Here is a 19,003-nt window from a genome sequence, read left to right on the forward strand (position 1 = left end):
AGCTATTCTGGGGCAGGCGAAGAAGGGTAGAGCTACCACAGTGCAGGGTTTTATTTTTTTTTTTTTTGGTATTCCAGAGCGAGAAAGTGAGCAAACACTTTAAAAAGAAAAATCAAATACATTTTTATTTTATTCTAATAAGCCAAGTGGAGTTAAACAGAGAGAGGGGTTCTGTGAAGGGGCTAGTTTGACAGAACTCAAGCTTACAAAACAAAACAACAGACCGAAACCCACAGTCATAACTGTAACAACTTGGAAAAATGAAAGGTGGGGTTTTTTGGGCCATATTACGCATTATGCAGGATAACTAAGAACAGAAATGTTTGCTAAGAGTGATTTAGGGGATGGTGTAGGGTTTAGTAACTATTCAAGAGTGAAACAGAGTCCCAGTGGTTGCTGCTGAAGCATGTGAGTTCACTGACAGCGAGCAGGGAAAGGGCTGAGGCGCAGCAGCCCAGGCTCTGTCAGTGGGCAGCTGCACAGGCATAAGCAATGACCCTGCTTTGCCTTCCCAGCCTCTAGCAATTAGCGAGGCTGAGTCTTCTGGAGCCAGAAGCTGCCTCTTGCACACACTGGCTCGGCAACACTAAGGGCCCAGCCACCAAGACCATGGAAAATTCCATTTCATAATTTTGAGCTCTACAACAGCTTGTGGCAGCAAGTACCACAATTTATAACCTGAACGGGGGGGTGAAAAAAAGAGTCTGTTTTTAAACCCACTGTTTACTGGGTCACTGCCATAGCTATTTTTGGGACAGATTCCCTTGTGGGGAGTGTCTGTGTGTCTTTAGACATAACGTCCTGAGACACTGATGTCATTCGTACTCTGGAGTAGCTTTCCAGAGTCCGATGGGTGTACAAACAAGCCACCTGACACTGATCCCTTCACAGGGCTATTGAAGTAAAAGGCTCCAGCACCTCCCTTGTAATTTGGGTGCAGTTGGTTGTATTCATAGTCAGTGCTGATCACATGCATGTGGATAGTTCAAAGTTTAGCTGTTTCTGTAGAAAACCCAATGAATGCCTTGGCCAAAGCATGCAGGACAATGGACTCGAGTATGGCCTACAGGCAACTAACCGTAACAGCTTATTACAGTACAGCACAGGCTAAGCAGGTCCTGCAGGTGCATTATTCTTGATGCCTGAGAGCAATGAAGTTTCTAAACCTATGCAGTAAAAAAAGTTACTACTTCCCCTTTATAGCAGTTCTCTTCCCATCGTACAATCAGCTTCCAAGAATGTGAGAAAATTTAGCTACTGGGGCCTGGCCTTGCTGCTGCCTGTTGATGTGAATGTGCTAAAGCTGGGGAAGCAGAAATTCCTTGGCCTTCATCAGAAAGATGAAGAGGAAACTGAACCCTGGGTACCGCAGAGGTGCATCTGAATACAGATCTCTAACAAACAGATCCAGTGCATTGATGGAATATATCAGGCACCAGAGAAAGAAAAACGGACTGGGAAACATCCTGCCTCCTCAGCACCTTAGGAAGGTAAAAAGAAGCAATTGCATCTCCCACCAAAAATTAATTGAGAAAAAAAAAAAAAAAGAAGGAATTTGCCAAGTAGAAGGACCGGGCAAATCTCTGCTCCCCCTGTGCTTGTTTGCCAACTCAGACCACAAGCCAGGATCTCTCTTTCTCCCATTGTTTATTTCATCGTTAGTGCCTTTTAGCAGTACTTGTCTAATAGGAAGTTCCACAAACAATAGGAACAGCAGTGCAGAGGGGGATGAGGATAACTGCATCATGAGCTGGTCTCAGGAGAGCTTCTTTCACTGTTGTCGTTTCTCCGACGTTCAAGCAGTCATGCCAGAAGACCAGAAGCTGATGTGCCTGTGTCATAAAGGGCCTCTCACTTTTACTGTCTCTGGCCAGAGACCCTAGAAAGGGGCAGGCTCCAGTTTGTCCATCAAGGATTTGATCCAGCTTGTTCCATTGATCAGTTTTGTAGTGGCAATGACGTACTCTGTGCCTCCATCTTCCATTTGGGACAGAAATCTCAGTGCAGCAATTTCTGCGTATGTCACACCTCCCAGGAAGAACACCAGAGTGACTCGGTTCTCACCGTGTTGACCTGTGTATTCAGAGAAATTTACAGGTTGTCTTAGTTTTTTTTTTTTTTACGTCTCCTATCCATCAACTGTCAGTCAAACTCAAAATGACCTAAAACTAAAATAAAGATAGCAGCTGAATTAGAGGAGAAACCTATCGGGCAGAATACCGGACTGGGGCCCAGAAAAGCAGACAGTACTCCCAGCTCTGGAGTCTTTACAGGACGTGCTTCTGTCTGCCCAGGCTTAATACTAGGAGAGTGATTCTGACCTTCTGGGTAAAGTAATCACAGAATCACAGAATGGTTTGGGTTGGAAAGGACCTTAAAGATCATCTTGTTCTAAGCTCCCTGCCATAGGCAGGGACACCTTCCAGTGGACCAGGTTGCTCAAAGCCCCATCCACCCTGGTCTTGAACGCTTCCAGGGAAGTAATGTTACTTATTAAAATCACAGTGTAAGGTTAGGGTTTATTTTAGTACTCTGATGAGAAGTTAAACAAAGGTACAGTGCACGGGGTGCTGTGCATTAATAGCAGGCTGAATGTGACTGGACATTTTAAAGCTATCTGTCAAAAATGGGTTAGGTGTATCTAATACTGCAGTGGGGGGGGGAGATGAGATAGATGCCTGGACCCTGCCAGCCCTGATTTCAGTTTGCCTTATTCCAGCTTAACAGAGATGCATCTCTCTTTAAAAAATGGGAAAACAACGCAAAACTTACGCTTTTTCTGAAGGCCAGTAGGTAACTGCTGCCTCTCCTCAAAATGGGGACCTGGCAGCATCTTTAAAACCTCCTCTATGCTCCGCCACCCTGGCCGAGCCAGTAGCTGTGCCAGGCGTACGCTCAGTGGAGCGTAGCCACTGTACACATAGGAGATATCGTTGGGGTTCTGCAGGAGAGAGCAGAGTGTGAGCAGCAGGTGAGTGCTACTTCATGTTACAAAACAACATAATGGAAATAAAATGAAAAAAATATGAAGGTTTTCCTGCTGCATATAATTCTATATTGTTAGATGTAATATTTGCTGCTGAGGTGCCTGTTTACCTGTTCATTAACATCATCCATCCATAAGCGCAGGGTTTTCCTGATCGTTGGGTAGTTATTCCTACCACTTGTTTGAGGTTTCAGGAGTCCAGCCTTTTCTAAGTTGTTTAAGGTCAATATATGTTCATAGCCATAAGTCTGCAATATGAAGAATTCACCTTTAATACCATGTCAATGATCCACGACCAAAAAGTGTTCAAAAAAAAAAGAAAAAAAGGCAAAGATGTTAGTTTAAAAAAGTTTTTTCGTTAAGATCTCTCTATAGTGTATCTCATTTAGAGTATGTTTAAATCTTAATAGTAAAAAGTACAATAATATGAACCTCTCTGTATCTATATGTTGTAAAACACATATAAGCATGTCCTGAGTCATTGCTACCAGCTCAAACAGAAGCCTCCGTGCTCCATCTGTACACCCAGGAAGTCAACACTACCCATGTATAAGATGTGTCTGTCTAGAATGAGAGTGTTGTAGAGCTGAGGCTTTGATGTGGATTGTCTCAGAAATTTATTGATCTTTGATGTGGATTGTCTCAGAAATTCATTGATCCAAAAGTTACAGACCAACCTGGAGAATCTCTCTTTTGTAATGGTCCAGAACCTTCTGCTTCAGTCCACTATTGCACACAGATTGCAAGCAAACGAGACGCAAGATCTTGATTAATGGGTGTTTTTGAGCTATGCAGTCTTCAATATAATTGTTAACCTATTAAAAAAAAATACGTAACCAGTTAAAGTGCTTAGAGGACCTAGAAACACCTGCTCAAGACCCTCTGTAAAACAGTGATCCAGCACTTGTTCCACCTAGTGTCTTTCTAAAGCCTGTCTATTCCACAGTCAATAGCTAGACTTTGTCTGATGCACTGAAAAAATTCTGATTAACTGTCTTCAATCTTTCACTGATCCCTCACAGCACGTAGTGCCCCTGTACAAGTGAAAGCACCACAGCTGTATACATCTGCATTACAGGCAATGACAGGTAACTGGAGCCCGGCAAAGCACACAGTACAGCACCGGTTCCAGGTACATTCAGCAATGCATTTCACTTGGAAAAAAACTGCAAACGTGCAAGGAGACACATGTGAGAGCTCACAATCCTTTTACTGGAAGGAGACAGACATCATCTAAATCAGATTTTTCCTCTCTCAAAAAACCCAAATGGAAAAAAGCCCAGATAAATACATTGGGGTTTTTTTGAAGACTTAAGAGTCACTAATTGTCATTATCTACTTACCTTGTCCGTGTCTATGCCAGACATGAACTCTTGTTCCACTGTTAAATTATCAAAGAAATCTTCCGATGCTTTGGGAAAAGAATGAAAATCAATACAATAGCGACTGTCAGCTTATTTTCTACATTTAGCATTTCAGCAGAGATGCACTGGATGGAGCAAAGCCAATTTTTGCCAAGCTGAATGATGTCCATCAAGTTGTCCTGCATCTTGCTATATTTCAATCAGTCGGAGAGACTATTCAATGAATACTCACTGGTGATGTCTTTGATGAGTTCTGCAATGGAGGTGTGGTTTGCTAGAGAACTTCTTGCTGCCTGCATGTGTGGCAACTGTGAGACAAACTGCTTAATCTCTCCAACGGTTTTCGCGTGGTGTCTCTCCTAAAGAAATCCATTGCTTAGGTTAAGTGTTGTTCAGCTTAATAACACCAACAGCTAGACCATTTTATCATGAAAAAGTTTTTATTGTACTCACTGCAACAGCAGATACTGTTAGAGATATGCAACCGTTTAGCCAAAAGACTTTAAATGCTTATACTAAAGTCACAGCATTACCAGTAACAGCACTTTGATCATTATAAGAGGCAGGACATAATACAACAGGGTCATTAGACTGTTTTTTTCCATTATACCAGGGTTGCCAATCACTTTTCTCCACCTTTGTCTGACTTCAGCCATCACTACTTGCTCCTCAGTCTCCCTACCAGCAAAAGTACTTCTTTCATGCAAAGATGAATTACTTTGCTAGCTGCCAGAACTGTAGGCAAATGCAGTCAGCGATGGGGGACATTTCACAGCAAAACAGCAATGAAAGGTGCTGAGGAACTGGACTGGCAGAGTCTGCATCCCTCGCAAGCAGAAGCCTGCCATTCACTGTACCTGGCTGTAACAACGTCCCAGGTTTTGAGCAAGGACCTGATGAAGCACAATGCAGACTTCGGCTCTCAGAGCAGTCCGGAGGTCTGTATTTCATTTGGGCTACTTGCCTCTTGTTGCAACTTGGAATAAAAATAATAATAATTTGACTCATATGTGAAGGATTTAAACAGGCAAGTGCAGGCAGGAGAGTGATAATGATGAAGCCTGCAATTTTAGAAGTCCTCTGCTGCCAGTATGCTGCTATTTCATTATCACCTATTACCTCTGACAATTTCTTAAATTTCTTCTTTTTTTTTTTTAACAACCAGTATGAATAATCCATCTTTAGCACCTTCAGCACCAATATTGCAGTAATACACATCTACGAGGCGACGAGGCCGAGCATGTGGTATTTCAGTTAAGGCACGGTAACCTCGTCTTAAATGTGGCAGAAGTGAAGAGGCAGAGAAAAACCCAAGGAAATACAATCAAAATGTAACAAGTTCTATTGAGAATCACCATGAAGTCTCAAAGCAGAGATATGGGGTCTCGGTTTCTTTATGAATCATCAACAGGATGTTTTCAAACAAAACCACAAACACACCCCATAGCACTCTCCAGCTTTGTCTAAGGTGACATAGGAGCATGAATTTACAGGTCAAGCCTCCTGTAAGACAACTTTTTCACATTCCTACTGTTTTTTATGCCAGCCATATATCAATGTACATTCTGGAGTTTTATTTCTTAAAGCCTTTTTTCTGCATCCTCAGTGAATACAAAGGGAAAAGGACCTTTCAGTTAACAGCTAAAAACAGCAACAAAATGGGATTGATCAGTACGCTAAAATTAACCTTTGGCCTCTTGCACAGGGAAGCAGCATCTGACCGTTCTGCAAACTGAAGAACGCAATTCCTCGTAAGGGAAGTACAGGCTTGCACAGCAGAAATGTAGTTTAGGCTGGCCCAAGACAAGCTTTTAACAGTGAGGATAGGAAAAGCCCCAGAAGAGAGGTGTGGGGAGAAGAGATCTGCATTACTACAGGATTCTTAAGAGGAGATTTGACCAACACCTACTCAGAACAGTCAAAGTGACGCTAATCTCATCCCATGGCAGGGGAACAGACTGGAGGGGCTTCTGAAGACTGCCTGTTTTTCCTCTGGATGGGGGATTACTCCATGGCAACAGCTCAAGCTGCCAGTCACAGCCCTGCTGAACGTAGACTGTGACTTACGTGATGACAAGAATGCCCGAGGGATGCATGGTCGGATACAGGCCTCACCTCAAAGGCTGCTGAGATGATCTTAGCTTTCTTGCTCAGCACTGACCCCACAGCATTGAAGTTCTTGTCTCGGATTTCAGCGTACAGCTCTTCAGCAGAATTCAGCTGGAGCTTCTTGGGTTCTGTGGGGAGATCTTTCCCACCCTCGCCCTGCTTCTTTGGGGCAAACTTCTCAGGAGGGAGTTTCACATAAGCTACCAAATGCAGAGAAATAGCCGTTACAAGGACTGGAACTTCACCACCATAAAATAAGCAGGCTGCAGAAATGTGTCCCCTGAGCTGGGAGCAGTTCCGAGCAGCAAAGCTAATATAAATGCCCGGAAGGCTCAGTGCATATGTGTTAATTAAGGAGAATCTCCCTGTACTCACCCAGGGACCCAGAGACATAACACACATGATCAAAACCCAAGTGCTAGCTACCGGGCTTCCAGCGAGCTTTGGAGGCAACCTTCCAGTCTTCAGTACAGCAGGAGGGATTAAAACCCATAAATGCCCCTCTGGAGTTCTTCACACTACCTTCTGAAGAGCAGGAGAGGGCCCTGAATAGCCTTTCACAAACTGTTCCTGTCCCCTCAGTGTGGCACATGAGCCAGCCAGGCTGGAGGGTGAAGGTGTACACTAACATTTCTCCGCCCACACTACACGTTCCGTGTCACTCTGGCTGCACCCAGCCAACATCCAAAATACACCTGTTCAATAACCATGCACTGAACTCAGCTCCCCTTCCTAGGCAAGAAGAGAGCCAGAGCTGATCTGATGGGCTCCAGCTAGGGACTAAACCGTCCCCACACTAAGTTCAGTGAGCTGCTCCCACGTCACAGTCATTTAGCGAAGCAGAAACCCACCTGACACACTGCAACCTGCTCCAGCATGCCGGAGACTCCCCCCTTACCCGGCGGTACTCACTGTTCTGAATTCCGTAGATTTCATCTATCAGCCCTTCATAGGTCAGCTGCGTAGCTAATGGCGTCAGCAGGTCAACATTGCGGTCCAGCAACAAGAGGGTATCAAAGACGGGAAATATCGAGTTCTGGCTTCCAGGGAACTCGCGCTTCATCCTGATCATCATATTAGCCACGTGCTGAAAATAAATCACATTGGTCTGGTTATGGTGCAGGCCACAACAGATGGATTTGACTTCTAGGCCCTAGGAGCACATGCTTATGCAAGTATGGGGCGCAGCCCTGTGTAAAGGAGGAGAATGGCAAGAGGTACAGACCGGCTGACAGATGGGGGCAGGACAAGATCAAAAAAAAAAAAGGTACTTCTCTGCTGCTCTCTGCAGCTTTGCAGGACAGTGACTGGGACTTAAGCGCTGGGTTCATCTCAAGCCACTCCCTCATTACAAAAGGTACCAATTAAACTGTAGGTTGATCAGAGAGAAGAAAAAAGGGTAAGTTATAGGGAGACATGAAAAAGCTAAGGCATGAGCAGTAGGTTACACATTTCCTGCGTTCTTCAGCCCTTCTGATAACAACAGAGTGGCTCACTATTAAAACTCTAACAGAAGTGAGAACTGTTAAACCAGAAAGGCAGCGTACCTATGAGCAAAAAGCATCTGAAATCAGGTAAATCCTCCTGACAGGAAGACTTATGTAACAGCAACGATAGTTCTTTTGGCCAAAGATGACAAAGACCTGATGGCCATAATCCCGAAATTCCAATATGACAAGAAGGGTCCGTGGCTGGATTCAGAAGACCCACAGGTGCATTTAACCAAACACTCCTTAAAGCAGTTCCAAAGAACAACATGCAGTTTTTAAGCAGCAACATTTGCCTCACCCGGGCACACTCGCCCTTCCCAAAAATCTGCGGGATGGTTCCGTAGAGAGCCTGCAGCGTCATCAGCCCCTTTGCCGCATGGTACAGACTTGTCTGGTCACTCTCCAGGTAACATTCCTAAACAAGAAGAAGGATTCCCGATGGAAGGTGTCGATCCAACACAGCTGCTTCCACAGCAGAACGTGGTCCATGTGAACAGTTCAGAGCAGACATAGGCTGGCGAAAAACTACGGCTGTTGGCAAATATGGACCTTATCTGTGCTATCAGTACATCAAATCATTTGATCAGACCAGACAGTGTAGTATTTCTGAATCCCACATGCTAATCCCAGCTTGATAGAGAGGAGTAAGAGAGCCAGAAAGCGACTGCCAAGAGCCTGCCCCACGTAATTAGGCCAATGTGAGAGCACAACACTTCAGCATAGCTGCTGACAAGCAGCTGCAAGCCCTGGCATGTCATCTGGGCTACGCTTAATAAGGCAGAGATGGCCAAAGAAACTGTCGAACCTTTCTGTCCCCAGACACAGCGTTCTGAGAAAACAGGGGACACAGCTGGTATGTGGCAGCTGTTAATTCCTGGTGCAGCTTAGTGCGCAGTGTTACCCATTGTACATGGCTCTTTGGCTGTGCATTGACACAAACTGTGCTGGCTGTTTATAACGACTAAGTATTTTAAGCCTCATGAATGCTCGATTTGTGAAAATAACACCAGCAATGAAAGCTGAATGAAATGGGGTGCAGCTCGGTGTAGCGACTGTTCCTTCAGAAAGCACACAGAGAAGTTCAGGCTCAGCTCAGCGCTCAGGATCAAGTCACATTTCTTCTGCAAGGCCCTTCCCTGCTGTGCGGGTCACCGCCAAACCCTCCGAGAGCCTCCGTACCAAACGCCGGGAGCCAACACAAAAACGCACAGCATTCCCCCTCAAAGACAAGATGAGCGCGTACCTTGAATGCACTCTCGGACTCCATAGAGAGCAGGTCTCCGTCGAACGGTATCAAGTCCAGGCTGTACTGCTCCCGGTGGATGAAGGACCCCAGCACGCCCTGCTCCTTCAGCCACTGCTCGCAGAGCAGGCTGCGGCGCGGCACGAAGAGGATGTGGAAGTCCCTCTGGGGAGAGCGGCCTCTGTCCTCCCTGGAAGAGTCACAGGCAGGAGCACAGCAAACGGTAACTCAGCTGCGCAGGCAACCGCTGCAGACCGTGGGCTGGGGAAACTGAATTCAGAGGAAATAGGAACACTGCACTTGGTTATTATTATTATTGCCAACTTCCATCCCTAGCTTTGCATTTCAGAATGTTTTTTCACCCAGCCACAGGCACCCACAGCCACAGGTCTGAAACCAGGGCAAGGTGGCTTTGTTTCACTGTGGTTCTCAGGAGGGTCAATCAAAGCATAACTCATTCCAGCTAATTAGAAAGAATGCACATCTTAATGAGGAATGCACCCCTCTGCATCACCAGCTGAAATGACCCCCCTCCCTTCCCAGGGTGCCTCACACTCCGACTCGAGCCCCAGCAGCTTTGCTGTCTGCCCTGCACGTAGTTCCCCGTTTTGAGCCCACACATGACAAACCACAGGACGGTTTCAGGCCAAACCTGTCCCCGAACGGGACAGACCCCGACAGGCGACCCAGGGGCCGACCCCCCGCCGCACCGGAGCACGTTGTCGGTGATGATGTCCATCAGCTCCAGCTTGGGCCTGACGAAGAAGATGATGTTTTTGACGTCGGCCGGCGGCAGGCGGCCCGGCTTGAGCGTGAACATCTTCTCCACCTCATGTTCCTGCGCGGAGACAAGGCCGTGAGCTGACCGCGGGCCCCGCCGCTGACAGGGCCCCCCAGCCGAGGGAACACCGCCACCCCCCGGCCCCGCCGCCGCCTTTACCTTCAGGAGCGAGTACTGGGCGATCAGCCCGAAGGGCCCGGTCAGGTACTCGTCCCACACGATGGCCTGCGGGAAGGGAGAGAGGCGCGGGTGAGTCTATCGGTCGGTGGGAGGGCCTGGGCCCGGCCCCCGCGGCCCCGCTCTCACCTTGGACCCCGCGCACTTGTCCAGGAACTCGCGGAGCTCGCGGCGCCCCGCCTCGCGCAGCGCCGTCAGGTTCACGCGCCCCGAGCTCAGGTGCGCCGCCATCTCCCTCCCGCCACCGCCCCCGCCCCGCTCACGTGACACCGGCGGTCACATGCGGCCCGCCACGTGACGTGTGACGCCAGCGCGCACGGAGAGAGGCGGCGGCGCGGGGCAGCCCGGAGGCACAGCGCCCCCTGGCGGCACCGAAAAGGGTGAGAGGCTGAGCTGGGGCCTTCGGCGCGGGGAGGAGCAGGCTGCGGGGGGGGCCTTGTGGCCTTCCACTAAAGGGGCCGTACGAGAAAGACGGGAACAAACCTTTTAGCAGGGCCTGTTGCGATAGGACAAGGGGGAATGGCTTTAAACTAAAAGAGGGGAGATTTACACCAGATAAAAGGAAGAAATTTTTTTACAATGAGGGTGTGAGACTCGGGCCCAGGTTGCCCAGAGAGGTGGTGGATGCCCCATCCCTGGGAACCGTCAGGGTCGGGCTGGACGGGGCTCTGAGCCGTTGAAGATGCCCCTGCTCAGCGCAGGCAGGTTGGACTAGATGGCCTTTAAAGGTCCCTTCCCACCCAACCTATTCTGTGGTTCAAGCCCCTTGTCTTCTGCACCAAATTCCTCGGCTTCCACACATTTGTTGATGCCAGCAGCATTCCTCGCCCATTACCAAGAGCCTGCTGCAGGAGGGTTCCTGTGAAACTTTAGGAAAAACATCCCACAATGCCGGGGTATTTTCCTTTCTGTTGATTTACAGTGCAGCCACGGGGCATGTTTGTCCCCACGCACAGCCCCTTACATTCCTAACAAAACAGAAAGATACGAAAGAAAACGCACTTTTTTTTTTCCAAAATATAACTTTAATATATATATGCATATATACACACACACGCACACTATATAGAAGCTGAAAGAATGCAAAAAAAAAAGGGATGTCCCACAAACTGTTTTAGGTGTGCACAACATACGGGTTTCTAAAAAAAAAACCCCACAGCAGCTCCGTTTCTTACCTGCTTCGTGATTTCATGTTTCACACTGTCGTCAAACCACAGCCCAGAGCCCGGGTCCACTGAGCGAAGTCACAATCAAATGAGTAAATGAAAATAAAGATGAAACATTTCTCAACCCAGTCCAGTGTCAAAAAAAGCTTAAAAATCTAAATGTACAAATTCAGCCTTAAAATGGTTTAGTGCAAATATGAAAATTAACAGCATAATTTTAAGGTATTTAAATAAGCTTTAATATAACTATAGTGCTTCGTTCCTATACATGTTTTCCCATCAATAGATGCAACAACATGGGGGCATTTCTTGTTAAAAGTGGGGACAAACCCAGAACCTGGGAAGAAATAGCATAAAGTCTTTTGTTAAATCATTTATTTATATTTTACTTAAGTTTATTAAAGGAGATAGGGTATTTATTAGTAGAGGAGCAAAATATTTATCAATTTAACTGATTCTGGAGTGGGTGGGCAAGGGGAATGGGAGCGAGGGGGTCAAGAAATGCTGTCCCTTTTCCTGACATTCAGCACACACAAATGCTGGTGGCATAAATCGTCCCATTAGGGCGCACAGACAGTCTGTCCTCCTGGCCGCACGCCGCATTAGAAGGTCTCATCGTCATTGCAGTCGGCCGTCCAGTGCCCGAACATCTCGCAGGTATCGCAATAGGGGCGCTCCTCTCTCCTGCTGCCGTGGTACGCCGAGTGGGGCGGCTCCTCCAGCATCTGTGCCTGGGTCGGACAGTCTTCAGTGTCGTGAAGGTCAAAGCAGCCACAGATATCGCAGAAGAGACGAGGTTTCTTCTTTGACAAGCTTTCTTCCTCACTGCAAGATCAGCACCAGCGCAAGTCAGGCAGGGTACTTCTCCTTCATAAAGGAGACAGGCCTGCTGCCCTGCCCTGCCCTGCCCTGCCCGATGAGCTGCCTCGTCATTATTGAGACTAAGGAAACACCACAGTGGTCAACACAACAAATAATTACAAAACTCTTTCCGGAAATCATCTGACATCTCAACTACCTTGCAGTACCCCCGTCATCCCTTATACTATAATGTTTACTAAACTAATTGCTCTGTTGGTGTAAATATTTGCACAAATACAGACATTATTTTAAACCCCCGCACATGTAAACTAGTTTCTCTTTTCTCTTGATAGCACAGATCTGAAGTCACAATAGATCAAGTAGGTTTTAGCTCTGTTTCTCTGGACTGGATCTCCCCGCCTCAATGCAGCTACTGGGGCCTCTTGAGAACAAAGACTCTACTTACTTTGGAAAGGGCCAAACTCAACCAAGACCAACAACAAATATGTTGTGATACATCAGTGTTTGTGATCGATAACTACAGAGGATCATTTTGCATCACCAGATACACTGTGGTAATGGACCTAAAAAGAAGGCTGGATTCAATCACCCTAAATTCAAGGGAAAGCTACGTTTGTCTTCCCTGACAGCGGAAATCGGGCTGGTGTGTTGTGCAGATGACAGAATCGACTGCTACCAACAGTTCCCAAAACACAAGCCAAGGTTTTCCTTTAGGATTTATACCTGTCATAGTTATTTATCTCCTCTTCGTTGCCATTGAGGGCCGCTTCACACATTCTTTGTATTTTCAAGTTCAATTCTTCGTTTCTCCTTTGCAGATCTACTATGACGGAATTCAGGAAGTCAATCTGTGACAGTCAAGAACAAGGACAGTCAGCAGGGCGAGGACTGCACTTCAGAGAAATCCAGCAACAAAGGAATAACCCTCCAACTGACACGTGCGGATCTGCATTAACTCTTACCACTGGATCGTTGTATTACAGAGAGCACCCAAGGACACTGAAAGAACAAGGGATACAAACATCCCCAGGGACCTCTGGGACCCTCCGGGTGATTTCTGTCCAAGGAGCTAGATAGTTCTGTCCAGCCAACACATCTGAGACATCAGTGGGTCTCAACCCACCACCGATAGATCGAGTTCTTTTTCTGTTACATTTTGAACACAAATGCAGTTGTGTAGCTCTGATCAGGACAGCGTCTCTGTTCCTCTGAACCTGCAGCTCTAGGGGATACAGCACAGAGCACCCGTACGACATCTCCAAAGCTAGTCTGAGCCGCAGAGATCAGCAGGCCAGGACTGCAGCAGCACTGCTGAATGTCATCAAGTACTGCTTGGCAAAGTAACACAGTGAATAAAATAAAGGAAGCCGAGAAGTGGAACAAACCTCGTGCTGATCAGAAGGAAGGGTTGCCATCAGCAGGTGAATTCAAGGAGGCAGAAAACCAGAAAAAGATTGGTGATTAGTGTGTGTTAATTACAAAACTTCTAATCTCTCTACAGACTAGGAAGGCCGTTTTTTAATCAACATGACTGACATTAGAGATCTGACAAGGACTTTTATATGAGCAGAAGGTGCTTCTATTCTGTATTTCCTAGGCATTTGTTGTCACAGGCTGCCTGTGGCACAGCAGCGCTTCACACGTTCATTATGATTATCGTACTCTTTGGCACACGTTTTTCCTGCTACCAAGCACATGCCAACTGAGCAAATTCCTTGCCCCATTGCTGCCAACCCTCATTCTGAGTAAAGTTCTGCAGATAAGAGGCAAAGATCAACATTTCCAACTGCAGAAGCTTAGACGTAGCATGCGAGATCAGGTAGACCATTTCTCCAAGATGGCAAGCAGCACAGATTCAGGTGGGCCACACCTTATTCCTCGTTCACATCCAAGAAACCCTTTGGAAAGGATGCCAAGGAGCAGTTTGCGCTCTGCTGGGCTGCAGGTCAAAACTTGCCACCCCTGCTTTCCTGCCTGCTTCCTCATATTTCAATAACCTGAACTATTTCTCCAGTATCACTCACTGTTTGATTCTAATATTTCCTGCCATTAGTATTCCCCTTCAGAAGCAGGTGGTTACAAGGTAAATCTGCGCATTAGAATTCTGATGTACAAAACCTGATTAGGAACTGTCTTTGGAAAAATATTTCACTCTGCCTGTAGACACGCTGCTGTTCTAGCATGCTGATGTTTCGGATCACGTACCTGCTTCTCTTTTGCAATTTCATCTTGAAGTAGATTAGCAGCAATGTCACCTTTAAAGAAAAAAAAAAAGGCAAAACCAAACAAAGTATAAGTATCCAGTAATAAAAATTATAAAAGTATAAGTATCCAGTAATAAAAATTATAAAAAAACCATACAATGGCTTAGACAGAGACTGAAATGATGTAATAGCATCTTGTCTCCAAAATGTTTTATTCTTACTGCTTTCTAATCACTCTAAGCTGTGGTAAGGGTGACTTTTGGGGAGAATTTTTTGACTGGTGCATTATAGAAGCATATTCAATATTAGGCATAACTTACTAAAATACAAAAAGTGTACGTACAGGTGACATCTGAATTCAATAAATCTGCAAGGGAGTGCCCCTCCGCTGCAGTGATGAGACTACAGTGGTACAAAGCTTAAGCAGCTCAGCGTAAGGTAAGCGCGAGTGTCTAGAACATGGGGTTCCCAGCCCTGCGCTCAGCTGGGTGGGTTTGTTCCGTTACTTTGCAGCTACAGCAAGGAAAACCAAAACCAGCCTAAGAGAGGCTCTTACACAGAAGCCACGCCACGAACAGGATAAAGTTTTATGGCTTATGCACATGTTTCATTTCAAGTCGAACTGCCCTCCACCCCGGTGTAAACTGCCCGTGTTGGCAGCTTGCCCATTTTGCCGCTGGTCAGAGTGCCTTCATTCAAGACTTATGTGCGTCCTACAACAGGAAAGTCATGCCTCAGGAGGTTCAGTTAGTTAAAACTCCTTTTAACTATCTGGTTAACAGTTGCAGAAATCTAGGAGATTAAAGCTGAAGGCACCGAGACAGTAAAGAGGCCGTCTCTTTTACCTGAGGAGCTAGTTACAGTTAAAGGCTGTTCGTTGTTTTCCTTGAGTTTTTGCTCCAAGTTCTTCACCTTTTCCTCAAGTTTCAATTTATCAGACTCCAGTGACTTAACCACTGACTGCAAGGTTTTTGCAGAAGCGTTTTCTCCACGGAGCACCGTGATCTGTAAGAATTATTTAAGAATGCTTAGACCTTCCAGAATGAAGTCAGAGAAGGGTTAAATAGCCACCAAAAATACACGGCAGAAGTCACTTAAGTAGGTACAGATACCTAAAGACTTAATTCTAAGGTTTAACTATGCTAAATTAATAAAGAATAAGAATTAGCCAAGTCTTTAATAGCAAGCCTACAAAGCCATATGCTTCTAGCCGTAACTTAATCCGAAATTAAGAAGCATCCCACTGTTCTTCATTTACCTCATTTCTGAGTTTTTCCAGTTCCTCATCTTTTTGTGTGATCAAGGCACTAGTAGCACTGATGGATTTTTGTAAAGATGCTCTCTCTTCATCAATTTCTTTTTTTAATGTTGATTCTCTAAAAGAAAACCAAATACAACCAGGAATCATTTAAAGAATAGATTATTATAGTCGCCTAAAGAAGTTTAAATTAATATCAACTATTAAGACTACTGTAAGAAGTGGTTCTTAAAAAGCAAATTTAAATTCTGAACTTGACTAAGATTTTACGTATGTATAAACATTTCAGATGTTACAACTGCGGAAACAAAGCAAAAAGTTTACCTAGGTAGTACATGCCAGAATCTGCATATCATCGTAGCCATTTGAATTTAAAGAAGCAAGTTAATAGACTGGGGAGATACAGGATAAACAAACATGTTGCACAATGTTCCACAAAACCTAACTTCAGAGTTTTGTTACTTCTTGAAAATTATTAGCAAGCAACAAAACACACATGCAAAGCTCGTTATACAAGTTGTCATGCAAAGCATTGATGATGCTGGAAATATCAGCTGGTCCTCACTAATTTCAGTGACTTCATTATTTGCTGAAACACGTACTTTTGAGAGTTTCTGGGCCTTTAAAACCTATTGTTTCAGCACAAAACCATGTGGGATTTGTTTTACTTCATGGAAGAAGGGTTAAAAAGAAATCCTCCAGAGCAGGCACAAACCCCTTCTGTGTACGTATGTCCAGTTTTCCCAACCTTTTCAGCTGATCTAATGAGAGACCTGACTTCTGCCTACAAATCCTGTCTCCTGACAGTGATCTTAAGGCATTACAGCTATGACACCCTCAAACTGATGCTCATGAGTCTTCCTGATAGGTCACACGTTACACGCGGATGAGTAACTGTCCTCTGATATGAGGACTATTGCTGTAAAAGTTCTTAGAAGGGGAAAGGCTCTCGTTTGTTTAAAAAAAAAACTTTGTTACTCCAAAAATTTATGTTTACTTGTCTGGAAGAGAAACTTGCTTTTCGGAACACTAAGCAGTGCCCAGCAACTAGGTGTCAACTCTCCGAGCTTCTGCAGCTGTAGCCCGTTTTCTGTGCAGTTCCATACACCTCGGTTTAGACGATTGATCGTGGTCTCACTGCCACAGCAGGGACCTGCTGCTCTTCTTGCTCGCCCAGAGCGCTGACGACAAACTAGGCTACCTGAATGCATGCCTGCTACACAAAGCGGGGAGTAGCCGGTACTTCAAAGACACCAAATGACATAACGATTGCATTTAAGTAACTGAACTACGCTACGCTCTCTTAGGACTGTTCAAGTCATCAAGAGCAGAACACGGCCTTGTGTGACGATGCTCGGTAGGTAGGGGATAGCTATTAGGTTCCAATGGAAAAGTTTTCATATCCACAGTATCTACAGTTAGTGAGAGCCACGATACCCAGACCACAAAATACAATAAATCTCACCGACTCAAGATAAATAGGAAACTCCACAATGAGAGCACAATTAACGCAATTCTGTCATTGTTAAGGTTTTACTCAGGAATGGAAGCAGCAAGTGGAGAATCTGGGGTTTAGAAAAGCTGATGCAGCTACCAAACAAGAACTAAAACACTGATTTTGGTGTATTTTTTTTTTTTTTTTTTTACAATGAGAGAATTAATACAAGCAGAAACACAATAAATTGCAGACCGCACAATCTTGCCTTCAAATAAAAGTTACACTCCTGTTAATAAAAACCAAAAGGGCAGTGGCATTTAATGTACCTCCCTGCCAATGCTGATTCAGCAAAGCACTAAAGGCACAGCAGCGATCCGTGTTCTTCAGCAGGATTACGTACACTCTCTGGCCTAACCCATCGCGTTAAATACTTTGCTGAACTGAATGAAAAGCGCAGGGTGGTGGTGCGGGAGCGAGATGCGCCACCACTGCATGGGACGCTGCCGACAGAGCACAGCTGCCCTCTGCAGTCCACCGAGCTGCGAATCCAGCGTTTACTTAAGGCTGGGGAAATGGGAAAGAACATCTAGAAGATGCTGCTCACAAGCTCTCCTGTACCTGAGACTTCACCCAGGCTTCCCTTTGCTATATACACCGCTGCGAAGGGCAGACGGAAACCTCAGTGATTCATCTCATGTTCAAGAGCTTGTTAATTAGCAAATGTTTCCATTTTTTTGGTCAGATCTTCAGCTTAGAGATCAAGACCAAACATACGTTTTTTGTACAAATACGGTTAACTTGCCATTTATTTGGCTTGGTTTCAACCACCACAGGCATTTAGGTGGTTGAAAAAGGCAAACAGTTTGTAAGCATATAAATATATATTTACAAATTCAATACAGGAGTCTAGAATACTGTAACAGAAGGGGAGAGAAACGAGAGAAGAAAAGAGGAGAGAAAACAAGAGGGGGAGAAAAGATCCCTGTACTGTAGCATTGTTTTTTTCCTTTCACAGGGCAGTCTCCAGATGCTTTACAGCTCCAGTCGGAGGCCCTCAAAAACGTTGGAACTGGAAAACCTACAAATGCAGCAGGTATATGTCACTACTTACTTACACCTAAGTGTGGATCACAGCTCACTTCCAGCATCAGCTGAGAGTTACCCCACTGACGCTCTCAGCTTCAGCATCGTTTGTGGCGTGATTCATGCGAGAGAGAGTCAACGTCAGGAGCATATGTTGAATGTTGAAATAACTACATAGTGATAACTTGCAAGAATTATCTTGTGGAAAGTATTTATTTTATCAGGAAAAGAAAAAAAAAAAAAGCAATTGATTCAGTGAACTTAAACTTTTTCCCTGCCAATTCGAGTCCAAAATAACCGCTTGCCAGCAGGGATTAAAAAACCCCCAACAATAAAAATGACTTTGTCATCTCACATGCCATTTTAAAATTTCACTTTCTTTATGAGGTTAAACCATATTTTGAGCAGCGTGTTGAAGTCATGGGAGAGAGGTTTTTGTTTTCTTTTAACATTAAAAAAATATCACCCAGATTCTTCCCTTACTACAAAAATAAGAAATTCTAAGAATGAAGCAAATACCTTAAACTGTTACTGGGCAAGCTTTAAAAATGCAAGATAATAAGAACCACATGTTAGAAACATGGAGTAGAAATGCGAAATACTGTAAGGAAGAACTAAATTTGCATCAAGGGGCTTTTTTGTTTTGGTAAAAAAATATAGACTTTTTTTTAATATATATACATATATATATATTGCTGAGTATTTTACAAAACAAAAGCAAGACACCAAGGGACAAAGGCAGCCAAAATATGTACAACAACTTTACTTAAAAAAAAATAATAATTATTTATTGTAACGTGGATAGACTTTCTTGAGTCTTACCATTAAAGACACACAGATATAGCAAAGGAAGCAAGGGTAGGAAAGGGAAGAGAGAGGAAT

The 19,003-nt window shown here is 45.0% G+C and overlaps 2 protein-coding genes across 23 annotated transcripts in view; both read right to left on the minus strand.

Moving 5' to 3' along the window:
- Window positions 1–112: 112 nt before the first annotated feature.
- On the minus strand, window positions 113–10,442 carry VPS33A (VPS33A core subunit of CORVET and HOPS complexes). 5 transcript variants are annotated; one of them, XR_012589734.1, is made up of 14 exons: window positions 10,280–10,409; window positions 10,133–10,198; window positions 9,903–10,030; window positions 9,193–9,382; window positions 8,248–8,364; window positions 7,372–7,546; window positions 6,466–6,659; window positions 5,208–5,326; window positions 4,583–4,709; window positions 4,330–4,397; window positions 3,664–3,801; window positions 3,097–3,234; window positions 2,773–2,941; window positions 1,631–2,073 (listed from the first exon to the last, which is right to left on the minus strand). XR_012589734.1 is itself a non-coding variant. In XM_074606024.1 (13 exons), the coding sequence occupies exons 1-13, from the start codon at window positions 10,379–10,381 to the stop codon at window positions 1,880–1,882; spliced, it is 1,806 nt and encodes a 601-aa protein (XP_074462125.1). In that variant the 5' UTR covers window positions 10,382–10,442; the 3' UTR covers window positions 113–1,879. The 5 variants fall into 5 exon arrangements, 3 of the variants coding, with proteins under 3 accessions (XP_074462125.1, XP_074462126.1, XP_074462127.1); XR_012589733.1 differs by lacking the exon at window positions 5,208–5,326 and having other exon boundaries at window positions 113–2,073; window positions 3,097–3,254; window positions 10,280–10,412; XM_074606024.1 differs by lacking the exon at window positions 5,208–5,326 and having other exon boundaries at window positions 113–2,073; window positions 10,280–10,442.
- Window positions 10,443–11,162: 720 nt separating this feature from the next.
- Window positions 11,163–19,003, minus strand: part of CLIP1 (CAP-Gly domain containing linker protein 1) — a 73,137-nt gene continuing 65,296 nt past the window's right edge. For 12 of the 18 annotated variants that reach the window (XM_074605982.1, XM_074605986.1, XM_074605977.1 and 9 more), the window contains 6 exons: window positions 18,641–18,661; window positions 15,601–15,718; window positions 15,188–15,347; window positions 14,344–14,393; window positions 12,862–12,986; window positions 11,163–12,141 (listed from right to left, as the gene is read on the minus strand). In XM_074605982.1, the coding sequence (XP_074462083.1) occupies window positions 11,919–12,141; window positions 12,862–12,986; window positions 14,344–14,393; window positions 15,188–15,347; window positions 15,601–15,718; window positions 18,641–18,661 (697 nt within the window). In that variant the 3' untranslated portion in view covers window positions 11,163–11,918. The remainder of the gene's footprint in view (window positions 12,142–12,861; window positions 12,987–14,343; window positions 14,394–15,187; window positions 15,348–15,600; window positions 15,719–18,640; window positions 18,662–19,003) is intronic. The other 6 variants (XM_074605992.1, XM_074605993.1, XM_074605987.1 and 3 more) reach the window with 1 other exon arrangement.

Source organism: Larus michahellis, chromosome 13, assembly GCF_964199755.1.
Source record: "Larus michahellis chromosome 13, bLarMic1.1, whole genome shotgun sequence".
Lineage (NCBI taxonomy): Eukaryota > Metazoa > Chordata > Aves > Charadriiformes > Laridae > Larus > Larus michahellis.